Below are 24,920 nucleotides of genomic sequence, written 5' to 3'. Positions count from 1 at the left end.
TATTATATATTAATATCTTACATATGTAAAAATCTGTTTGTGCCTGTTTTTTCATCCCATTGATATGCCCACTTAATCTGATGCTAAGCCTACACTTAGTTTGTTTTCAAATTCACTTCATAAGTATTTTTCACTTCAGGGGACATTTATTTATTTCACGAATACATACTATCTACCATGTGTGAGACATTGTTCAAGGTCAGGTGTGCAGCAGTGAACCAGACACACTACCTGCCCTCTGATTCAGTAGGAACAAATACAAATGCATATAAAAATGTCACATGGGGATGTAAGTTCGATGAAGACAAATGAAGCAAGTGAAGGGGGGAGCAGAAGGAAGAAGTTGTTACACACAGGGTGGTAAGTGAAGGCCCTTTGAGGGCTTCTAAGCAGGAACATGAAAGAAGTCTTGAGGATACTTGGAGAACCAGTACTACCCCAGGCAGCTGCAAAGGTGCTGAGATGGGAGTTCAGGTGTTTTCTCATAATGACCCAAATCCCCTGACTTTGAAACAATCATCAGTTAGAAAGGTAAAGGAAAGCGTTTTTGCCCCCCAGACGCCAAGTTTAGCCACACTGGAACACAGACCAAAGTGGGCAGCTGTTTAATGCTCTGAAATACAGTGGAACAACTTTTCGTGAAGCTAATACCTTTGCTGCCTGCCTAAATCTGGCGTATTTACAGAACACAGGTACTGTCTGTCAGGAAATCAGAATGGAATTACGTGTGGGAAACCCAGCACAGGCTTATTAAAAACAATCCTTCAGAAAGATTTTCTCACATGGGTCTTAGCAAGATAAAAGATTGGGTGCGGTGCATAAACACTGAATTTAGGAACACTGAAAAAAGTAAAAAAATAAAATTAAAAAAAAAAAAGACAAGGAAGTACGAATAGGAATATGAAAGATACTAATTAAGACTCTTTAGAGAGATTTACCTAAGAGCAAACAAAAAGAACCTGGTAGAAATGACTCCAGCACAACATGAAGGGAAAGGTGGAAGGTAGTATGAATGCAACTACATATTAATATTTCTTCTGCCTTGTAAGTAAGACTGTTCTCCAAACTTCTACTAAAATAATCATCTGCCCTGTGCTGGCTGGATCCCACCAGAAACCCCATCCTAAATGCCATCCTTTCCAAACACTGACAGAGAGAACCTGAAAGTGTATTGAAAACAGAAAGGGGAACAAACGTGAGAAGCTTTTAGAGAAAAGGCACCGGGTTAGACCCCAGCAGATGCCCCAGCTCTGCTTCTGGCTAGGCAAGTCACCCTATGCCAGTGAATTAATCTCTCTGGAACTCAGGGGCAAAATTATGATGTCGGTCTTAAGTTCTTTAACTTGCATGACTTTATTATTTGAAAGTAGATGACCAGTAAGAAGAATATGTTACTTATGGTAAATACCTACCGAACTGAATCATTCTATGTCGCTACAGAAGGAAGAAATAGGCAAAATGTATAATCATAACAATTTGTCTTAATATCAAAAGCTTCTCACAATTAAAGTTATGCAATAATGAAACCGGTTATCTCAAATAAGAGTGAGAGGACTCCTGCTGGAAATACACAGGCAGGTGCTGAAGAGTGTGAGCCATGGGACTGCTGGTCTCTTCCAACCTTAAGAGCCTATGATTCTTGCAGTCCAATTCGCCACCTACCTTTCCTTCAGATCACCTTCACCATTCCCCACTGACATAAATCAGCTGGTCCAGGATGTCATCGTTTCACGGGAACATCTGCATTTAGCCCATCTCTCTGTCAAGTCACTACTGCGCATGTCCAGTTTCAAAGACATGATTTCTGGCTCTTGCCTGTACTGCCTGGTCCTCCTTTTGGGTATCCTCAACATTGTTACTGGTATAGGTATTGAGGAATCTTGTTGAAATTGCTTCAAAGCCTACAGATACCCTTGTAATAAATACCAGTGACGTTACCATGATATGGATAAAATAGAGGATATTACCAGCTCTCTGAGTAAGGGCCACACATGTGCATATGCATTATCTCATTGAAGCCTCCTGACAACCCTATGAGGAATGTGTTATTGGATCCATTTACAAATAAGGAAACTGAGTCAGAGGGGTAAGTCCTTTGCTCAACGTAACTGAACTAGGAAGAGGCAGAATCTGGACTTGAACTCTGGTCTGGCTAATGCCTCTGAAGTACCTACTCTGAAACTACTATATTCTCCTGCAGTGGTTCCCAAAGTGTGGCCCCTGGACCGGCAGCTTCAGCATCACCTGGGAACGTGTTAAAAAGGCAAAGACTCACACCTACTGCATCAGATACTCTGGGGTAGGACTCAGCAATCTGTTTTAAGAAACATTCCAGACAATTCTGATGTTCACTGAAGTTTGAGAATTACTGATCTACACAACCGAAAAGTTGCCTAGGAAGCCACTTCTACTTTATTTAAACAATCTTTGTATTTGAATTTGAGTATGTCGCCGGCTCCTCAATCTCTCTTCAAGGGCAGAAAGACAAAGGCCAGTTACGGAAAATCCAGGTTTCCTGTCCCTTCTCTGAAATAGGAAGGGTGATTCTTTGTCATTTTTGGTGAAGGGATAAGAGAGCTGCTGTTTTAAAATATAAATAAGAGCGAAACCAGAAGGAAAGAAAAAAATGCTTTTTACGGTATAGCTAAGAGGTTGTGGTTAGACATAATGAGTGAATAGACTAAAAAGATCTCAAAATTACCTTCAAGCCTTTATATAATAACATTAAATGTCTACTTAATCAAAATGGTTAAAATAAAAACCCTTCCTAGCATGCATGCTTTTTTTACAAAAAAAGAATACGTACATCATAGCTTTAGAAACACATCAGCAGCAAGGGTGTTTCCAGAGTGGCATAACCAACGGCTGTTACCACCAGCTTTCTTTGGTTTAAAAGAAAAAACTCCTTGTAGCTTTGCAGCTCATGCTGCCTAGAATGTGACCTTGGTCCTGTCAAACTTATCTGTAGTCCGTGGCACTGTGCAGCTCTGCAAATCAGTCTATAATCTCTTTAATATCTTCCCACACGTGCAATTTTAAAGCTCAGTCATTGGCATAAACCCATCCTTTACTTCAAGGTCTCTAGCAATCCTTGTAGCCCAACAGATGCAAGGGCTTTCACAAGGACATGGGGGTCAATATGAGGGGTCTGAAAACTGTATGTAAAATAAGATGATTTCTCCACAGGTGCTGGTTTGCCTGCCAAAGGCAACGAGTGGCTTTTCATTCTACAGAAATGAAGTAAAGTAAGGACTGCCTTACTCCACGCATGTGTGAACATGGTGGAGTTGGCTTAGACCACACCACAGGGAAGGTAAAATAACCACATTTCACCCACAAGGCCATTATGTCTGAGTCTGAGTCAGTGTTTTCTTATATCCCTCTTGTCTTCCTTCCTTCCAAAAAGGGTTATAGGGAGACCGGCAGCATCCATTCTTCTAAGACAGTGGAAATATGTACCTCACTAACCCCCCTTTCCTCCAAATACATCGAAATAAGGCATGTGTAAAGCTACCAGTACTTGGGAATGTAGAGAGTCAAAAAACTGGGACAGCCCCCATAAGTCATCACAGGTCTAAGGATTATCTATACACTATCTTCCATTGTGAAACTTTTTTTTTTCCAAAAATTTTATTTATTTATTTGATACAGAGAGAGACATATCACAAGGAGGCAGAAAAGCAGGCAGAGAGGTGGGGAGGGGGGGAGAAGCAGGCTTCCTGCTGAGCAGAGAGCCTGATGCGGGGCTCAATGCCAGGACCCTGAGATCATGACCTGAGCGGAAGGTAGAGGCTTAACCCACTGAGCCACCCAGGCACCCCCCATTAGTGAAACTCTTGTTTGAACATTATATCCCATCATTTCAAAGGGAAAACTAAAGATCAAAAAAGCTAAAATAATAGACCCTATATGTTATGATGTTCAACATGCCAAAAAATGTTAAGGGGAGGCAAAGATACATCAACTAAAATTAACTGCTACCTATAAAGAAGAGTCCTTCCTTCCTTTCTTCATTCATTCATCATTTACTCAATTTCACTCAAAAACACATGCTAGACAATATCTAGAGAATGTCAACCAGCTCCACATGTCCTCTCCAATTCCCCCAAAAGGCCAAACAGGAGGAAATGGACTCAGTAAAAAGCAGGACCTATTTTGACTGACGAGTTAAACCAGATGATTCAATTTCTGGAGCTCTTTCCCAGAGAAAACTTTGAATAGGCAGCACTGAGCAATGCTAAACCTTGGGTAGTCTGGTCAAGTACCCATCTATCTGAAAGCTGTGGTCAAGGCCTCCTGAGATCTCTTCTATCTATGGTTTGTAATTGCATCCATGATAAGGGGCTGAATACAAACTGATCTCTGCCAATGTCTTCCCCATTCCGTGTAAAAAGGCCACTGAAATTCCACCTAGTAACATACCGATAGAGCCAGTGGTAAAAGTAGAAATGGATACCTCATTTCTATACACACTACACTGGGTATTTTGTGTATATGAACTCATTAAATCTCATTCACAATCTTGAGAAATGCATGCGCAACTTTTTGAAAGTCATGGATTACATCCAAATTTGGAGGGTTTAATTCCAAATTTTCATCCAGATCCTTGATCCTGTTTAGTCAAAATATGTATCAAAAACATAACTAACCATAAAGCCGTGTTTCATGGTGAAAGTGTAACTCACCCTTGCCATGTCCACCAAGAAGTTCTCAAATAATTTCCAAATGTGGTTACTCGTGTAGATTTCTTTCATTTCCACTTCAGTGTCCACATAACAGTGATTAACAAAATTCACATAAGCAATTTTAACCTGTGCAAGTTTCAAATACAAAAGAAAGTGAGTTTTCTTCATTGTTCATTTTCAAATATCAAATGTGAAAAGTTAAATAAAATCTGGGTTAGTTACTATCGTGGATTATAGCATGTTTTATGTCTACGTAAGAAAGCATTCCCATATCCCTTTTCTTTTTTTTTTTTTTAATCCCTTTTCTTAACTAAAATCCCCTGCCCCCAGCGACTGGAATGCACAAGTACACCAGACTTAAACCGAGTCTATCCTAGTTGAGACACTGAGAGTCAACTGCGCTCCCTTTCCCTGTCTTCCTTCCTCCTCCTCTCCCTCCCCTCTCTCTGTCTCTGACATTCTGTCATTCTCTCTCTTGTCTCTGTCATTCTCTGTTTCTCTATCATTCTTTCTCTGTCTCTCTCTCTCTCTGTCATTCTTTCTCTCTCTCGCTCATTATGAAAATGGAACAAGTTAAACCCAAACTCCAAGAGGCCATCTTCCGCAAGTACATGGAGGACAATTATGCTCAGAAGAAAAGAATGAGGCAAAACCACAAAGGAAAATGGCACAAGAGATGGACACTGTTTGAACCTCTTGAGCCATCAGAACAACTATCCTTCCAATTCCCAAATACGGGAGCCAAAAAAAGTCCTTTTTTTATTTAAGCAATTTAAATTAGCTTTCTGTCATTTGCAATCAAGAGAGTTCTAATATAACATTTAAATGTGTTGATGAAATAGTACTTTATTGCCATTCAGAAATATTTGTTACTATTTCTGAGAAGAAACAGGCTTGTAGTTTAGAAAAAAAAATCATATTGAGATGTAGCGACATTCATTCTCATATTTAACAAAATTCCTCATAAAGGCCTGAGATGAGTCTCACCAACCTAGAGTATTTCTAAAGTATGTAGGGGAGTAATTTTTGCATTTCTTCTCTTTCCCTTTTTTTTTTTTTTTAAATGAAAATGTGATGAGGGGCATCTAAGTGGCTCAGTCAGTTAAGCATTTGACTCATGATTTCAACTCAGATCATGATCTCAGGGTCATGAGATCGAGCCCCAACTCATGCTCTGTGCTCAGTGCGGCGTCCACTTGGGTTTCTCTCTTTCTCTCTGCCCCTCTCCCCAGCTCACAGATACTCCCTCTCTCTCTCTCTCTAAAAGAATAAATAAATGAATAAATAAATAAATAATGGGATGGGTGTTATAAACCACCCCAAGTGCATATACATACAAAATCATGTAAATAATTTCAAGGATTCACAAAATCCAAGTTAGAATATAAGGACTACAGGACTGGCTTTCATAAGGCCAAAAAGCAGACGGGGTGCCTGTGTCAAGAACTGATTGTAGGGTAGGGACACATCAGAACCACTCAGTGCATTATCATAATCACCTTGACAGCAGCTTATATTTATTCATTGTTTGCTACATGCCAAACACCTTCAGCATTTTGTATGTAATATCTTTCTTAGTTCCATCCTCCAGCAATCCTCTCAGTTACATACTATAATCGTTTCACTTTAAAACGGTGCAAATTGAGGATCACATAGGTTAAATAACCTGCTGGAATCAGTCACAAATCTAGAAGTAATGGATCCAGGATTCTGGCTCATTCTTTAATTCATTTGTTCCTTCATTCAAACCATATTTATTAAGTATAGACTCGGGTTCAGGTAATACAATGGTAAACAGAACAGCCTAGTTGCTACTCTCCTCACACTTACAATCTTGGGAAAGCGTGTGAAGGATGCAGACCTTTATTAACAAAATTCAAATGCCAAATTTCAAATTGTAGACTCTTCTAATTCTGCTGTGGGAGGTCAGGGAAGTGTTCCTTGCAGAAGAAATTCTTGAATCAAGGTAAGAAGGGTGAAAAGGAATAAAGTAAGTGAACGTAAGGGGCCAGAGTGGTGCGGTCAGAAAGACCAGAATGTGGGAAGAAGCACAGTCAGAATCAGGATCTCAAATACAGACAGAACCCATGAATTTAATCACTACAGTAGTCCTTTCTTGGCCATCTCATTTCAAAGCAATCAGAGCATGCAGTACCTTGATATGAAGTGTCAATAATTCCACAAAATTTCACAAAAATATCCTTTTAAGTCCATCACTACATAGGACTACTGGGAAGTTAGAGAAGTTAACTTAATCTGACACTTTTTTAAGTTACTACAAATTAAAATGTTTGGATTTCTATCATATCTGATGCATCACACATTTAAAAACTTTGCAACAATACACCACAACAGTAGAAAAGGAAGAGATTATTGCAATGTACATTCCTGGAAGCCTCATTAATCCTGTTGGCAGACAACCAATTTTTAATGAGTTTTTCCCTATTATCAGAGGCAAACAAGGACAGAGCATAAAAACTAATGTGTGAATAAAGCAAAATGTGTGTCTGTATTTCCAAGAATGCACTTATTCCATCAAGCAAGGTAAACCTACAGAGTCTAATAGATGATACTGCTGCACCAGCCCAGCCCAGCCTATCAGTGATCATGAGCTATTTATGAAGCATCTATTACATGCTCAAGAACATACCAGAGGTAACAAGTCCAATCTCTGTTTTATCACATTGCCATACTTAGAATTTAAGAGACTCCTAGAGTAGCTTCCAGTAAACCCACAGTGGCTCTACTCTGAAAAAGTTTATCATCTTTCAGAGCTTCTTGTACAACTAAGAAAAGGAACTTTATATGCTCTTTTAACTCTTCCTAATTATATAGTGAAGTACAATTTCTTGACTAAATACATTATCTCATTGTAAACAGTATGGGGGCGTCTGGCACTTCTGCGCTCTGTATTAATAACAATTTCATGGCTGCTAAGCTTTTGCCAGGCTTACCTCGGGGATGCAGTCATCATGGGTCACCACCCTCACTATGTCGTCCAAGGGCAGAAGGGAATTGCACTTGATTTCAGTGTAGACGTTCTTCCCCTCTGTGCATGCTGCCAGCAGCTCCACCAGGGTGATGTGGTAGGCTAAGGGGCCACTCTCATCCCCTCGGTCTCTCTCTGAACACATCATATGGAGAAGGATGGGAAATGATGCTCTATCATTGTAAAATATCAGCACATCTTCACCCCCATTTATCAACTGAAATGATAATAAGAGAGTCTACATAGCAGTCCAAATGTTCGTCCTTGAAACTATTGCCAAAGATTTGGTCTATCTGGAAACACATGCATCTCTTTATAAACACACACACACACACACAACACACACACACACACACACAGATAATATTGCAAAAGCAGAACTACACCAAGGCAGGATGGTAAAAAGATTCTAGTCCGATGCCAAGTGATTATTTATGAATACTATCAAAAACAGTCAGGGAGATGGGGAGAGGTGGATGGGGACAGGAATGCAATGGCGTGGATGCTAATTAATCATTCCCCAGTGAGTTATCCCCTGAAATTAAACCCCCAAAATATTTCAAGAAAGTTGCTTCCCTCTACTTCAAATGGAAGATGCCATTGCCAAGACATGAGAAATCTCTTAAGTCTCATTTTACTAAAGCAGAGTACAATACTCCCACCCCCTTCAACAGTGACAGAATATAAAAGCATGTACTTTGAGCCAACTTGCAACTTCACAAGAATCTGGAAATACCATGTGTCATGGGCACCAGCAGAGAATGGAGGTGAAATTGGAGAAGAGAGAAATGGAGAAAAAGAAGACTTAAAGAGAGAGAGAAAGAAACAAAGAAATGAATAAGCCGGTGGTTTCAGGATATACATTTTCCTTCCTGTTTTGTTTTTCAGTTTTATTGGAGAGTTCTAGCAGGTGGTAATTTTATTGCTCAAACTCCATAATATCTGTCTATTTTCAGTAACAATTTTCTAACCCCAATAGGGATATTTGGGGGATATGTTTTTTCTCTCTTTTCATTAAATTGGTAACAGATTTGAATTGATAAGACATCTGGCTTGCTTTGAACGTTTTGTGGAAAGAGAATGCATATGTGTCAAAATATGTATTATATGTCAACACAATATTACAAATACTTCTTTCCACATAAAAACACTTCTCCTAAGAGGTGTCATAAATTTTTGCTAATTTTTATTTGCTACTTTCCCATTTTAATTCTTTCCTTGGTGATCATAATGCAAAATCAAATTAGCTCCCACATTTCTAGGCAATGAAGAACAATTACGAATGTAAATATAGATAAGGAAAAGGTAAATTTTACAAGTTTAAAATGTTCTTTAAGATGTTTAATAACAATAATTTGCATTAAAAATTCAAGGCTTTAAACTGATTTAATTTTAAGATTTCTATGGGGTAGGAGGGACTCACATTACATCAATGTAGAAGCCCCCCTCCCTACTATAAACTGAAAGTACATAATTGTGAAAATCGCCTCATATCAATATAATCTATTGCATAACTGTTTGATAGCCATGGTTGAAAGCTGCCTTAATCCATACAGGCCTTTATAGAATTATTAGGTCACAGAGCAATGATTTACCCAAATGAGCTCAATTTCTCCAAAGTACCACTTGGTTCCTAGTGAGTAAGTTACTCATTGCATAAATCTCATTCAACGTCAAACATCACAATGAAGAGAGCAAAATAAATGAGGGGCTTCAACCATCTGTGTTTCTTAAATTTTCAACTTACGTTTCCACATATAATATATCACTGATGGCTAATTTCTATTAATTAACTCAATTCCCTTCAAACCCTTCTACAAATAGTAACAGAGAACACCAATTCTTTCTTTCAGGAATAGATCAAAAAAAAGGCAGTGGGAAAACAAAGTTACAACCATCTTTGTTACAGCTTGAAAATTTTAAAAATATAAAAATGTGTCACTTTCATTCTCAACTATAACATTTCTCAGAATTTTTTTCTTTAAAATGCACAAATTCTTGTGCTCGCTTCGGCAGCACATATACTAAAACGCACAAATTCTTTAAGGATCAAAAGGAAAAATAAACTCGGAAAATTATGCAATCAGCTTAATGGTATGTTACTTCACTAGATTTAAACAAAATATACTTGTTGCGTAAGACATCAGGACGAAATTATTTTCCCCACTTATGTTGCGGGGGCTTTTCACACTACACATTTACAGAAAACACACACTTGCACACATGACTTATGTGAAGCTGTTAAAACACAAACCAAGCACATACCTCTGTCATTACCATATCCTGGCACTTCTTCACATATTTACCATCTGCTTTTACAATCGTTTGCAGAAACCTCAGGTACTCCACGTGGCGGCCGTGTGTCTCGATGCAATGCACAAAGTGTTGCACAACTCTCTCGCTGATCTCATTGCAGAGATGGTAATTGTTCATGAAGATGTGCCGCATGGTTTCTGCTTCCAGGAGCTAACCAGAGAGGAATATGCCCTTGTAATTCTGACAAGATCAATTTTCCATTTTACAGTACTTACACTATTTTCCCTGCTTGTGATCAGCTTTATATTTTATACAAAGCCATAGTGAGTTTCCTGGGCAAGCCTTCTACGAGATGCAATGAGCTCATTCACCATTAAAAGCAAACTGAGCTCACAAAGGAATTTAGTTGGAAAAAAGAGTTAGCATAAAGGTCGACATGTTGGCGATGGGATTCTTGAGATTCATTATCAGTTACTCAAAGTCAGCTCTTCCCTAGTATCCACTGACATGTTTTACAGTTTTCTATATTTCTCTCACTCAGGGCACTGCCATTGTTGTTGGTCCTACCACATTTTTCCCTAACGTTAAACTATATCCATATAAAGGAAATGGTCACTTGCAGGTAAAATTCAGGTAGTATTTCCAGTTTCTATGAATATTTCCTTAATGAAAAAAAAAACAAAACAGATTCACTTTTAGGGAGGAAACCCCTATAAGGAAAAAAATAAGTTGGTGAAGATTAATAAAATTCCATTCATCAATGCTGCTAAAATGAATCGGATGGACACTTAATCGGATGGACACTTTACAATCAATATTAGAAGTCACTAAAATACTTACACCGGGAGTTAAAAACAAATTCAGATGTTTATGAAGGAGAACTTGGTTCTGTGGATTTCCCCGGCAGAAATTCTGCAGGAAAGTGTGAGCCAGATTCATCACTTCGTTCATCTTTTCATCATTCTATAAGTGAAAGAGTAGTGATGAAATAAATAAACCATAATACCAAGTATTATAAAAAAGAATTTTCTTTCCCACATGGACTCTTTCCCTCTCTGCTACTGTGTTATGCTCCTCCAATGTGCCCTTTCCATTTCTACACCTCCCGTGCGCCTCCACAATCCCCTCTCTTACCATCAACCCCCCACCATCTTCTAGATGTTTCTCACTTTCTCTTTATTTTTCCTTCAATTACATGTTCTGCTCCACTATCTCAACCCCTCTTCGTTTCAGTCTCTTTCTTCCCAACCTCTCTGCTTGCCCACTACATTCTCCCATCTGCCCACGGCTGCATCTTCCTCCCCACCCTTGTGTCTAGTCTTAGTGCCCATGGTTCATCTGTCCTGCCTTTCTCTCTCTCTCTCTCTCTCTGTCCCCTCAATGTCTCTGTTCCCTCCCTTTTCTGCTTCACCCCATCCCTCTCATCCCTCCCTTCTCTGGGACTTGCTCTCTTTCCCAGTACTTCTATGTATCTGAATCTTCCTGTTCCTTGTTTTTTCCTCTTTCCCTACCTTCTAGATCCTCCTTCTCAAACTCTTCCCTTCCTGCTGCTTTTCCCAGAATCCATCATCCCTCATACTCTTGTCTTGTCCCTAGTCTCTTTCTTCTCTCCACTCACTTTTCCTCTATTCCCACCCTTCTGTAAATTTCTCTCCCTTTCTCTATATATGCATATATATATATGTATTTCTGACCTCATCTCCAGCCTCCCCTCCCCCCACCTTCACCCTTTGCTATTCTTATTTTTTATTATGTTCAATTAGCCAACATATAGTACATCATTAGTTTTTTGTTTTGTTTTGTTTTGTTTTTTAAAGATTTTATTTATTTATTTGACAGACAGAGATCACAAGTAGGCAGAGAGGCAGGTAGAGAGAGAGAGGAGGAAGCAGGCTTTCTGCAGAGCAGACAGCCCGATGTGGGGCTCGATCCCAGGACACTGCAATTCTGACCTGAGCCGAAAGCAGAGGCTTTAACCCACTGAGCCACACAGGCGCCCCACATCATTAGTTTTTGATGTAGTGTTCAACAATTCATTAGTTGTGTATAACACCGGGTGCTCCTCACAACACTTGCCGTTTTTAATACCCATCCTTTTGCTATTTATCTCATCTATTTCCACCTCTTTGTTTTACCTTTCCTCTTTGCTTTCTGATCTCCTCTATTCCTCGAACTTTTGGGGCCCCCCTCTTTCTGAACACATGTACTCATAAGTTGCTTTCCTTATTCACGGTCATTTTCCAAAATTCCGTAACACTATCTTTCACTTATAGAAATCTCAACAAGAAATTCCAAGTCTCAAAATTCAAAAAGAATGCAAACTTCTCTCCTTAATAGTAGCCTTTCAACAGTATTACTGAAACCATCTAAATTTTTTCTGGGTAGTTGATTATCCAATTTGTCATGTAGTCAGTGTCAGAGATACAAAATAGACTCGTGTTTTGAATGGTAGTTTTAATAAATAACTTAATGTTTTCTGCTTTTTCTAAGAGTCTATAGTTTATGCCATCTATAACTAAACAAACAGCCCAAGATCATTAATAGACTCATTTTCTCATATATAAAATAGGGATGATTTAATTAGATGAGTAAATGAGACCAAAAATTTCATTCCTGACCTAAAAATAGGAAATTTTAATTCAAAATCTACTAACACTTTCCTTTATTTGTGTAATGCAGGGATGGTTCAAAGACATCAAAGAGACTTCAGCCACAGGAATACCCAATTCCCACTGAAAAACTGGCCAAGACAGAACATAGGACAGTGCCATTGTATTCGACATTTCTTTGAAACTCTCCTCTTCTTTTGTTTTTTTTTAGATTTTATTTACTTATTTGACAGAGAGAGATCACAAGTTGGCAGAGAGGCAGGCAGAGAGTGAGGAGGAAACAGGCCCCCCGCTGAGCAGAGAGCCTGATGCGGGACTCGATTCCAGGACCCCAAGATCATGACCCAAGCCGAAAGCAGAGACTTAACCCACTAAGCCACACAGGTGCCCTCTCCTCTTATTCTTTGTTTGTTTGTTTCTGTACCACCCAGTTATTAAAACTGAGCACATCTATAAACATAATGTAGTAGTAAAATACTGAGCATCAAGGTTTATTATTAGAAGAAGGGACTCGATCACATGTCCAATGCCCATTTACAATATCAAAGATGAAATAATGTGGATAATAAATGCTGAGGATTTAATACCTTTTGTTATCTTTCAATAATTCTTTTATTGTATTCTGTGCCATAGAATGAATTATGCCACCTAAGGAAGGGTAGAACTGAGTTTGCGTGTTAAAAAGTAAGCTGAATTGGAGAGCAACCCCATTGGAGTAGTGTAAGTCCAGGTGGGGAGAACATCTGCACCAGGAGAGGCCTGGCAGGGCAGGTAGCACCTGGGAGATAAGGAGGGCACCCACCCTGGGGCTGTCAGAGCCTGAGTGAAGGGCAGAGGGTCTCCCTATGGAGAAGGGCCCACTGCAGTGGTGGAAGATTAGGAAGATGAACTATTTACAGTATTAACAAATGAGTAACTATTTCAACACACACATATGGTCCCTGGCTTTGTCTATTTAGGGGGCCTAGAAGGATAAAACCCCAAAAGCAATACATACACTTAGCTCTCAGAACTTTGCTTCTACACATCATTCTCCCCCAAAATGGAACTGGAACCACTTAAAGAAATGGCTGGTTCCAGAGTTGGAACCAAAAAAGAAAAAAAGAAAGAAATTTAAGGTGATCCTGGAACATCCTCATGTGTGAAAAACAAGGAACTACTCAAGAATGATGCACATGTTAGAGGACAGAAAAGCTAGCTCAAAGGGGAGCATCTGAGAATCAAAGCGCTAATCAGAGATGCCTAGCATAACCTAGGGAATAAAATGAGCACCCATAATTTACACAGATTAAAATAAATAAGTGAATAAATAGATTGAAAGTTTGATGACGAAGGGGATATTTACTCAGTTTCAAAGAAGCCCTCCACAAAATACTCATTAATTACCAAGGGAAAATGAGTCCTTCACCGTGGAGAATCCTGGCAGACACCACCTTAACCAAGTGATCAAAGTAAACACCATCAGGAATGGGACCAAAATCAAAATCAGGTGCCTCCTATTAGGGGGGAGTGGTGGGAAGAACTGATCCTCACTTCTGTTATGTTCCTGCCAAAGATGCATAAATGAGTCTAATCATAAGGCAACATTCACTGGCCCAAATGAAGCAACACTTTGTCTTCCAAAGTGTCAATTTCCTTAGAGTTCCAGCAAGAGGAGAGGAACAGACATGACAACGAAACAGCAGCCGTTTCTGAAGTGAACCATTTTGTCAAAAAGGACACAGTTGAGATGATGAGAGAAATGTGACCAGCGCCTGAGGATGAAGTGGCTGTCAAGTGTCATGCTCTTTCCTGATCTGGAAGCTTGACACGTGGTTGTGCAGAAAGAAGGGCGTCCTTTTTGTGGGAACCACACACTAAAGGGCTCAGGGCTGATCAGCTTGGTGACTCACTTCCACGTAGTTCAGGGAAAAAATTCTTGTACTTTGGCTATGCATCTGAGATCATATCAAAATAGTTTTTTTTTTTTCAAAAGAAGTAACTAACCTTTTCATAGGGTATCTTCAGAAGATCCAACACCACCGAATGAGCTCCCATATTTTTCAGTAATCGTTGATGCTGATTCCGACACTTTTTATTCTGGACACAGAGTTTACTTAGTCTAATCAAAATCTTTAAAAAGAAGAAAATCATTAAATATAAGGTCTATAACATTAAATGTAATACGCAAACAAAAGTCACTTGCCACACAAATGCAACCGATATGAAAATATTTGACATGGACTGACCTCCTTCACAATCCAGTAGTTATTGCTCTTATTGCTGTCAATCTGAGGTTTCCGTGTTCCATCCTGCACTGGACTTAAAATGCTTGAGTCCTAAAGTAAACACAAGTATATATTTTTATCCCATGCATAGCTTTATAAAAAATTTATTTTGTAGTAAATAATAAATGTTTGATAATTACTTCGTAATTTGTGATTCAACTTAAATGTTTCCTTCCTTTTTTTAAGATTTTATTTATCTAAGGGCGCCTGGGTGGCTCAGTGGGTTAAAGCCTCTGCCTTCAGCTCAGGTCATGATCCCAGGGTCTTGGGATCAAGCCCCGCATCGGGCTCTCTGCTCAGCAGGGGGCCTGCTTCTCTTCCTCTCTCTCTGCCTGCCTCTCTGCCTACTTGTGATCTCTCTGTCGAATAAATGAATAAAATATTTTTTAAAAAAAGATTTTATTTATCTATTTGACAGATAGAGATCACAAGTAGGCAGAGAGAGTGGGGGGAAGCAGACTCCCTTCTGAGCAGAGAGTCCAATTTGAGGCTCGATTCCAGAACCCTGAGATCATGACCTAAGCCAGAGGCAGAGGCTCAACCTACTGACCCACCCAGGTGCCCCTAAATGTTTCCTTTGTACTTTTTTATCCCATAAAAAGTTACTTGGCTTGAGGGAGTCAGGCAAATTACCATTTCCCAATAACAACCAAATTACAAGATAGATGGTATTACTAATAATTAATGAGTTAAGTAAAAAAGGAAAAGTTATTACACATAATATAGCAGTATATTTCCCTATGCTAAATATACCACATATATCATCGCTTTATAGAGATGACAGGAGAAGGAACAGTAAAAGTCCATGGGATAAAATAAGTAATTTGGGGGCACCTGGGTGGCTCAGTGGGTTTAGCCTCTGCCTTGGGCTCAGGTCATGATCTCAGGGTCCTGGGATCGAGCCCTGTTTTGGGCTCTCTGCTCAGTGGGCAACCTGCCTCCTCCTCCTCTCTCTCTCTCTGCCTGCCTCTCTGCCTACTTATGATCTCTGTCAAATAAATGAATAAAAACTTAAAAAAAAAAAGAAGAAGAAAAAATAAGAATTTTATCATCAGGGTTAAACTATAGGGGGAAAAAAGGTGAAGAAGCATATCATAACAGCTGAAAAAAACATTTCAGGGATGGACTGTAAGAACAGTTTAACCCAAGAATTCTCCACCAGGTTACCATGACATCCTTAAGAGTCCTGACTTGGGACCAGCAAAGCATGTACAGAACCATGAAAATGAAGAAAGGAAAATAAAATTTAAATTAAAATTTTAAATTACTAAATTGATAAAGCTTATTAAGAGGTCCTGAAATGCCAACAATATTTCACTGTAACAACCATTATCTGTAGCAGTACAATAAAAAACAAATATAGAGAGTGACATATTTTAAATATCAACTCTTATAATTACTAAATAAAAATAAAACACGTTGGAAATAATTTAATGCATGAGCATTTATTAAGACTTAATACATGCCTGGTACTACACAAAGGTGAGTGGATCTAAAAGAAATAGGATAGGGGCGCCTGGGTGGCTTGGTGGGTTAAAGCCTCTGACTTCGGCTCGGCTCATGGTCCCAGGGTCCTGGGATCGAGCCCCACATCAGGCTCTCTGCTTAGCGGGGAGCCTATTTCCTCCTCTCTCTCTGTTTGCCTCTCTGCCTACTTATGATCTGTCTGTCAAATAAATAAATAAATAAAATATATTTTAAAAAAAAAGAAAGAAACAAATAGGATATGTGGTCATTTCCACAAGAAAATTACAGTCTAAGAAAATAAAGATTTGAACTGAGCAGAATTACTATTCAGAGAGAGAAAGGGAGAATAGCTCTAGCTTTAGAAACTTTACGAAGAGGTCAAGGAGAAGCCAATGTCTTGAAAGATAAAAACCATTTATTTATTTAAGTATGAGAGACAGGAGGAGGGATGGGGGCACTTGTTAGGTAAAGAAGTCACTTTAGCCAAAGGTCCTGCAGAAAGAGCACATATAACCGTGTATAGAAAGTGGTAAGAAGAGTCAGAGCATGTTGCAAGAGAGAGCACGAAGCAGAGTGGGACCTGATTGCTTTCCTGATTTAAAACATGTACAAGGGACGCCTGGGTGGCTCAGTTGGTTGGACGACTGCCTTCGGCTCAGGTCATGATCCCGGAGTCCCGGGATCGAGTCCCACATCAGGCTCCCAGCTCCATGGGGAGTCTGCTTCTCCCTCTGACCTTCTCCTCGCTCATGCTCTCTCTCACTGTCTCTCTCTCAAATAAATAAATAAATAAAATCTTTAAAAAAAATAAAAATAAAAAATAAAACATGTACAAAATAGCACGGGGATGAATGTTAAGTCCAACTTGAGTCAAAAACACACTGAACTCCTGACTATATTGACGGTATTGGGTTCTCACAGTTAAAGGGGACCCCAATCTAAGCTCAGGGAAAAGAAACAAAAACATGCAAATCCAATCAACGTAATTTCAGTTGTCCTAAGCTGTTTCTTTGACAAATCACAAAGTTAAATCAAACCAAGAAAAAGAAAAAAACTGCCCATGCTAGTCAAAGAATTCTGAGTAGAGAATTCAAGGACTCTCCAAGTAGGAGAGTGGGCTGCCCAGTACTGACCCATCACCACTCCTTAGCAAGCTTTGTATTGGTCTTTGCTTCTGTTCCAGGCCAATACTGGACCAAAGATAGAAGCCTCCAATCCCAATGCAACCTTAGCAAATAACCTCTCGTACCAATTTACAGAGCATATGAACATTTCCTCTTTTCCACCTGCAAATTCAAGTACCATCTACAAACTTATCACCCCTGCTGTGTTTCAGAGGGAAAAAAAAAAAAACAAAAAACTTTTGATTAATGGATTTTCCAAATTCCACCTCCTCTGCCTCCTCTCCCTGCTTCATCTCTATTTCCTATGCATGAGGAGTTTCTGCTGTCTACTGATTCTTTCTCCTCTTTAAAAATATGGCGAAGTTGAGGTTAACCAAGCATTTTTCAGTGATATTGCCCATCCTTGGAAGGAGTCATGCATCTCAGCTTATGGCCCCACTAGATTTCTCAAAAGAATACTCTGTACCACAGTGTATTAAAATTGATTTATGTGCCAATGACTCATAATCACCAAAACTTCCCTTAGCATCTGATTCTTTGTTTGCTATCATTTTCTTAAGCCGCACTCTCTTTGTTTTATCGTGCCATTGATAGCCTTCAAAATTACTCTATCTTTCTGACCTCCTTGTCTCTTTCACTCAACAGAAATGGAACTGTGAAAAGTAAAGACCATGAATGCTGAAAACATTCCTAATGTTACTATGGGAGTCCAGGGTTGTGTCATTTATCCATCCTAGCAAATGCTCGGAGGGAAATGAAAACCATCCAACCTCCACGACAGGTAAATAAAAGAGAAAAGGGAATGCGGAGAGACTGCCTGTGAGACAACAAACACTAAGTGAATCCTAGAAAGTTGTAGAAGAAAGTGTAAACTACATATCTAAGAGAAGCCAGTGCAGTACAGGAAGGAGCCCAAGTGCTGATACGAATGGAAACTATTTAGATGGAAAAAGACAGCAGGTTGGAGAATGAGACAAACAGGGTTTCTATGTGATGACAAAAATTATTGATGAGAAGTAGAAATTGCAAAAGCTAGAAATATAATGAAATTTCCTTTTTCTGATCACAAAGGTGGCTGTTGAAATTTTAAAAGGCCATGTTCTTTTTTTTTTCTGGAAGAAAAGAAATATTAAAGAAAACCAAGTTTGTACTACAAACCAGGATTAAGATATGACCAAGTCTAAAGATTGATAAAGCTCCTACAATGGAAAGGAGATGTTTCTTGATATATGTCACCTTTAAAAAAAATCAGTTGAAAACACAGGCAAAGCTTTGGCAGATATATTTAAGTCCATTTTTCAAACAATGACCTGAAGAAAAAGCAACTGTCTTGCTTTAAGAAAAGTCATCTCGGGCAAAATGTACTACATTACAAAAAGCTAGGCTCTCTAGGTCAGCCCAGGGGAAGATACAGACAATGCTAAATTCCATAAGTATGGGAATTATGAAGAATAATTATTTTAATTTAATATTGCCAGCAGTCAACAAAAGGAGGCAGCACTGGAGAATTCAATAAGCCGCCCCATTCAATTTCAGAAAATAATTCAATGTAATTAAGCGGAACAAAAATATTAACCCACAGAACATCTGGATGATTCCAAAGCAGATCAGGGGAATTTAAGAAAAATGTAAACTATGCAATTACAGTTAGGTTTCATTTTCTTATTTTGATGCCAAAATGCTCTAAGTAAAGGTATTCCAAAAGCTTTCCTCCAGAAAGGGCAGAAATTGACTATATTTTTTATATTCTATGTAACTTTGATCTTAGGTCAGTGGCAAAATCTACAAAGCCCTGACTTCATTTTAATGTCAAAATATTAGTAAGGAACAAAATGCGGAAGTACAACTTATGCAGAATTCCAGAGCTGAGTAGACTCAGAAAAAAATGCATAACACTCGCGCGCCTGGGTGTCTCAGTGGGTTAAGGCCTCAAACTTGGGCTCAGGTCATGATCCCAGGGTTCTGGGATCGAGCCCCACATCAGGCTCTCTGCTCAGTGAGGAGCCTGCTTCCCCCCCCCCACCCGCCTGCCTCTCTGCCTACTTGTGATCTCTGTCTGTCAAATAAATAAATAAATAAATCTATTTAAAAAAATGCATAACACTGAGAATGGTGCCATGCATGCAGTAGGATACAACTGAATTATCCTTTTGACAACTGTGATGAAGAATAAATATGGCACTCCAAAAGTATTTGCACTTTATTATAATTATTTCCTGTCATCTGGAAGAATTTGAACTTATTTCTTCTAATGGAATATGGGAAACCACTTAGTTCAATGATTTCATAGAGGCAGCTAGATTTTTAATTGCATAGCATCTACTGTTACATAAACCAGTAGGTTCAGAAACCATATAGCAAGAATGGTCTAGAAGGGTCTAGATATTTCTAGAAGAGTCTAGAAATTGGATGGGTAGCAGAGTTCTAGGCAGAGATTCAAAGAGTGAATACCTAAACAAATACTGGTTCGAAATATAGCTACCACAAATTTACTTTGAGTCAGTCAAGCAAACATTTATAGCAATAGCAAAAATCATACAGGGAAGTGATATTGTATGAGCTATATGGCGAACTAAATATTGGCACCAATTAATGGGAATCTGAATTAATTTCAACCAGGGCCATCATGCTTATTAAAAAAAGAAGAAGAAGAAGAAGAAAGGACTTTCTAAATCCCAGGATGTAGAACTGCCTGCATCCACAGCTGCATGATTAAAATAGCTCAGTGCATGTCTTCTCTTTGTCCCCACCCCAGTGAAGTTAAAAGATGTCCTTCCTCAGCAATGTTGTCAAGGCAGCAAGTCTGCCAGGCATTCTGCTCTCCATCTCTGTCCCTTGCCTTTTCTTCCTATAACCATTATTTAACTTATTTAGTGGCATCACTTACTAACTACCATTCTCCCAACTTCGGATGTCAAATCCCTTCCTTTCTCCTTCCCACCTTCTTCCAAAACATAAAAGAAAATCCAATCATCAGTCTTTTATATTTGATTCCCTAATCAGATTATAATTTAGTTGCAACTCTTCATAACAAATGTCACCTCCTTCAGACAACTGAATGATAACCTCATTGTGGAATGATAGATGTTTTTTCTCTCTCCCATCTAAGACTAACATCACATCCCAGTCATGTAGGAAGATACCTAGAGGGTCGCAGACCCCTAAAATCACCCTAAGTCTACTTACGTGACCTTGCACGTAAAGGTAGTTTGGACAACTATGGGGTCATGGCTGACAGTTTCTGCTTCCTAGATGGCATCTAAGGCTGCTTGAAGACTTGGCCCAAGATCCACACTGTGCAGAAGAGGTGGTGTCCACCATTACCAGCGATTAACTTCCCTCACACTTCCCTCAGTTCAAGCCCAAATAGTCTCCCTTCTAGAGAGTAAAAACATATTCTTAATCTGACCCTAAACCTATTTTCCTTTCCTTTGTCCCAAGACAAATACAATATTGGTATTTTCTGACTCGCTTGACATCATTTTAATTAGTATTTGATGATGTTTAATCGGATGCCCTAGAAAACATCCAAATCTCCTCAGCCATCTATATTGCTGATAAATAAGGTACCAAAAAAGGGTATTTGTCACTAGATTGTATTAGAGGGATATTAGGAAAACAGGAATATATTGATGATGGGTATGTTCAATGTAAACTCATCGTTGTTTTCATAAAAATGCAACGGGAACCCATTATAGTACAGCAATGTCTAATACTTTTTATAATACTTTATTTATATAATATAACATAGAATACTTTTTATGTAATCCTCACCAGTATTATATAAAACTTAGAAAGGATAGGCAAGCCTCTAGTCAGCAGGGTGACACAGAATAACAAAGCACCGTACAGGAAATGAAAACAGCAATATAATAGAGCCCTTAGAGACTATGTCCGCTACCCAACATGTTAGGTGAAAGAAGCTTCCCCACTCACAATCATATCACAACACTCTCTGAGACAGCTGTGAGAAGGGGGCGGTCCATACAGAATGGAAGAGAAAGCCATCAGCACCTTCTTTCAGACTCCCTCTTCAGCAAGCAATCACTACAGAAATGTTGACGCCTGGTCTAACAATATCTGCACACTCTGATGTAACTGAATCAACTTCTAGAATTTTCTTTTAAGCCACCTGCTGAGGAAAAGAAACCATGATAGGAACTTAGAATCCTCACTAACAATTTACATTAGGTTGAGTACAATTGGCAAAGTGAAGAAAAAAAAATTAGTGAGACAGTAACTGTTCTTGAAAACAAGAAGAGAAATATTAAGTATATAGTAAAACAGCATTAATTTTAAATGGAAGCCCAAAGGACAAGAAGGGAAAAGATTATTACAGTGGAAGTAATTTAAAGAAACAAATTCAGGAGATACAAGCATTACCTTTAAGAATTTGCATGACAACCAAATAGAATGAGGATGTGTAAAAGTATAATTTGGCTCAACACCAAAAATTAGTTTTTAGAAGTATGTCTTGTGAAAGGACTTATTTTTGTGGCACTCATCTATAGCAATCACCTCCTGCAGCATTCACTCAGAGGCCAAGGACAGGTATATGTGACATTATATAAACAAATGAAATAAATATACAATGAGTCTGGGGCAAAAAAAAAAATTTTTTAAATGGAGATAAGAAAATAAATTTCAGAAAGGAAAATTCAGGAAATCATGCTCCAAAATTAATGGATAAAAATTCTTCATGCAATGACCACAGTGTTCCTCATTGATCAGGTCATGTAGGAAGGTTCTGCCTAAAGCACATGGATTCCACCTAAACTAAGCCATGAAGCTTAGACATTCTACCAGTTGCTTTTGTCGAGAGTTAGTCAATTGTAAGTTTTGCTATAAATAAATAAATAAATAAATAAATAATTTCCTTGCTGTGCAGAATCAAAGTACTAACACTCAGAAAAGCAGTTTTCTTTGCAGATATCCTTCTAGAGGATCTGCCTTCTTGCTTGCTTGCATTATCAAAGGAAAAAGATCAGAAGTGGTGGGCAAAGAGTGGAAACCAGTTTTTGCTTTTGAAGAATAATAGCATGGGGCACCTGGGTGGCTCAGTCATAAGTGTCCAACTCTTGATTTCGGCTCAGGTCATGATGTCAGGGTCATGGGATGGAGCCCATGTCAGGTTCCATGCTGGGCATGGAACCTGCTTAAGATTCTCTCTCTCTGCCCCTTCCTCCCTGCTCTTGCACTCTCTCTCTCTCTCAAAAATTTAAAAAACAATAATGTAAAACATTTTTAAAAGAATAATAGCATATTGAGATAAGAAAAATCATGAGACAAGGAAGGTGCATCGAAATGGAGGGAGAGGAGAAAGGAAGGGATTAAATTCATTCTCTCACCAAGGTAAATTCGCAGAAAATCCAAATGCCTATGAGGAAAGTTAATGCTAAGACAACAAGAAACCTCAATAATGAGAGTATATCATTCCCAGTGAAATGCAAACAGTCAAGAAATCTTCAAGGACTTATAAGTTTGTTTAAAATAATCACAGAGATAAAGTGAGGAATGACGTATCTCATACCACGTGGCTCCCTCTGTGGTTGCCACACACTCAGGCTGACTCCACAGCACCACTTAGCATAGATCAAGGATAGGTTCATCGGGAAAGGCAGAAACTACAAGCCAAGCACCAGCAAAAGAAGGCAAGTGTCCCCCATCCTTCTGTACTTCCACAGTAGCTGCTGGTGCTCTGCCAAACACCGGGATGGGTCTAGATTTCTGAGTAACTGCTCCTATCTCCACCTTGTGGTCACTTCTGATGGGGCAAGTGCAAGAACAACATACCAACAAGTTGGGCACCAGGCTGTGGATTCAGGTGCCCATCGTTTACAGGAATTTATCAAGGACACACCTGGGGAGCCCATAGAAATTGGACAGCTCCTGCTGCCGAGTGGAAGCCACAGATCCCATCAGAAGCCAACCTGGTGTACAGCCTCTCAGAGGAGAAGACACTCCCTCCCACACTCCCCACACTGACCCCCGCAAACAGTCCAGCCAGCTTACTGTCTGCACGACCCAGAGTGAGCCCCCCAGGAACATCTTTCAGTTAATTCTGTTCCTTACATTGCAAATCCATGAAAACATCACCACCAACAACAACGAAGTGAAGCTGAGCAGGCAGATATGAATCTAGAATGCATGTGTGTGAAAAAGAACAAAACAGAAACGCTAAAAATGAAAATAAATAAATTAATTAATTAAAATGGTCCCTGAGCTAAAACCTAGATAGACAGCTCAAACATTAGACTCTAGATCAATAACACATTCAGTAAGCTTTTTAAAAAGAAACAGGTAAATACAGGTGGGTAAATAAATATATAGAGCCCTACCGATACAGAAGCACCATTGTTGTGAAGAAAAATTAACAACCAAAATAAATAACATGAGCGGGAACTTCTCTTAGGAGGGCCATGATGCCCAAGTGACCTGCTTCTCAGCCCTAAATGAAGACGTGGATGAACATGAATGGCAATCCTGACTTAGCCTGTTCAGATATGATTCTCTGAGTTAATCCTTCCTTCCTATAGTTAGAATTCAACACTTATTTGGGTTTTTTTTTTTTAAGATTTTATTTATTTATTTGACAGACAGAGATCACAAGCAGGCAGAGAGGCAGGCAGAGAGAGAGGAGGAAGCAGGCTCCCCGCAGAGCACAAAACCAAGGCAGGGCTCGATCCCAGGACCCTGGGATCGTGACCTGAGCTGAAGGCAGAGGCTTTAACCCACTGAGCCACCCAGGCACCCCTCAACACCTATTTGAATGTGATGAATTAATAATACCACAGATATTGTCAACTTGTTATACCCCAGCCTTTAATGTTTCAACAAGGATGGTATAGTTTTTTAATGCCCTGGAAGGTAAGTTTAATAAAAGAAAATATTATCATATACAATAGATAGTAAGGTTCATAGATGCTAGGGAGGCAATGGGCTTACCAGATGACCAAATCCATCCCATCCTCCTCCATACATAGATATGTATGTATATATACATATATATGATCAACTATAGTAATAGGATATTATAGTTATTACTATAGATATCCTATAGTAATAGGATAATTTTGGATCATAGGGTGAAATTGTTAGTCTTAGTAAATAGATTGTCCATTCCCATTTATGCCCAGAGTAAAGAGAACAGACCACTGAGGAAACAAAATAAAACAAAACAAAAACTTTATCTTATAGGAGAAAAATTTTTATTACTAAGATGAAGAGTCATACTTTTTTAAAAATCACATTAATGTTATCTGGTCTTCTGATATCTAAGCAGGCACAACATTAGAACATTATGATCTGTTTTAAAACAATGCTAATTACTCTGTGTTTAGAGCCTTTGTAAAGATTTCCTAAACAACAAAGGATTATTATCTGTACTGGCCTGCTAGAGTGCTGCTGCCCGCTCCTGGCTGTTGCCATTGACATTGTGACAGCTTTCTTCCTGTTTACAATACATTGTCACTATCTATGGCAGTTGGTTCATTGCAAACCGTAGATTACTTGGCCGTGTACAA

At 39.0% G+C, this 24,920-nt stretch overlaps 1 protein-coding gene across 2 annotated transcripts in view; it reads right to left on the bottom strand.

The window, feature by feature from the left end:
- Positions 1-24,920, bottom strand: part of ITPR2 (inositol 1,4,5-trisphosphate receptor type 2) — a 497,678-nt gene that overhangs the window by 263,316 nt on the left and 209,442 nt on the right. For both annotated transcript variants that reach the window (XM_032347608.1, XM_032347610.1), the window contains exons 27-32: positions 14,768-14,857; positions 14,526-14,651; positions 10,771-10,893; positions 9,940-10,140; positions 7,640-7,891; positions 4,686-4,811 (exon numbers count right to left, since the gene is read on the bottom strand). In XM_032347608.1, the coding sequence (XP_032203499.1) occupies positions 4,686-4,811; positions 7,640-7,891; positions 9,940-10,140; positions 10,771-10,893; positions 14,526-14,651; positions 14,768-14,857 (918 nt within the window). The remainder of the gene's footprint in view (positions 1-4,685; positions 4,812-7,639; positions 7,892-9,939; positions 10,141-10,770; positions 10,894-14,525; positions 14,652-14,767; positions 14,858-24,920) is intronic.

Source organism: Mustela erminea, chromosome 6, assembly GCF_009829155.1.
Source record: "Mustela erminea isolate mMusErm1 chromosome 6, mMusErm1.Pri, whole genome shotgun sequence".
NCBI classification, from domain to species: Eukaryota; Metazoa; Chordata; class Mammalia; order Carnivora; family Mustelidae; genus Mustela; species Mustela erminea.
Note: the sequence above shows the minus strand (reverse complement) of the source record. Positions and strands in the feature narration are given on the sequence as shown.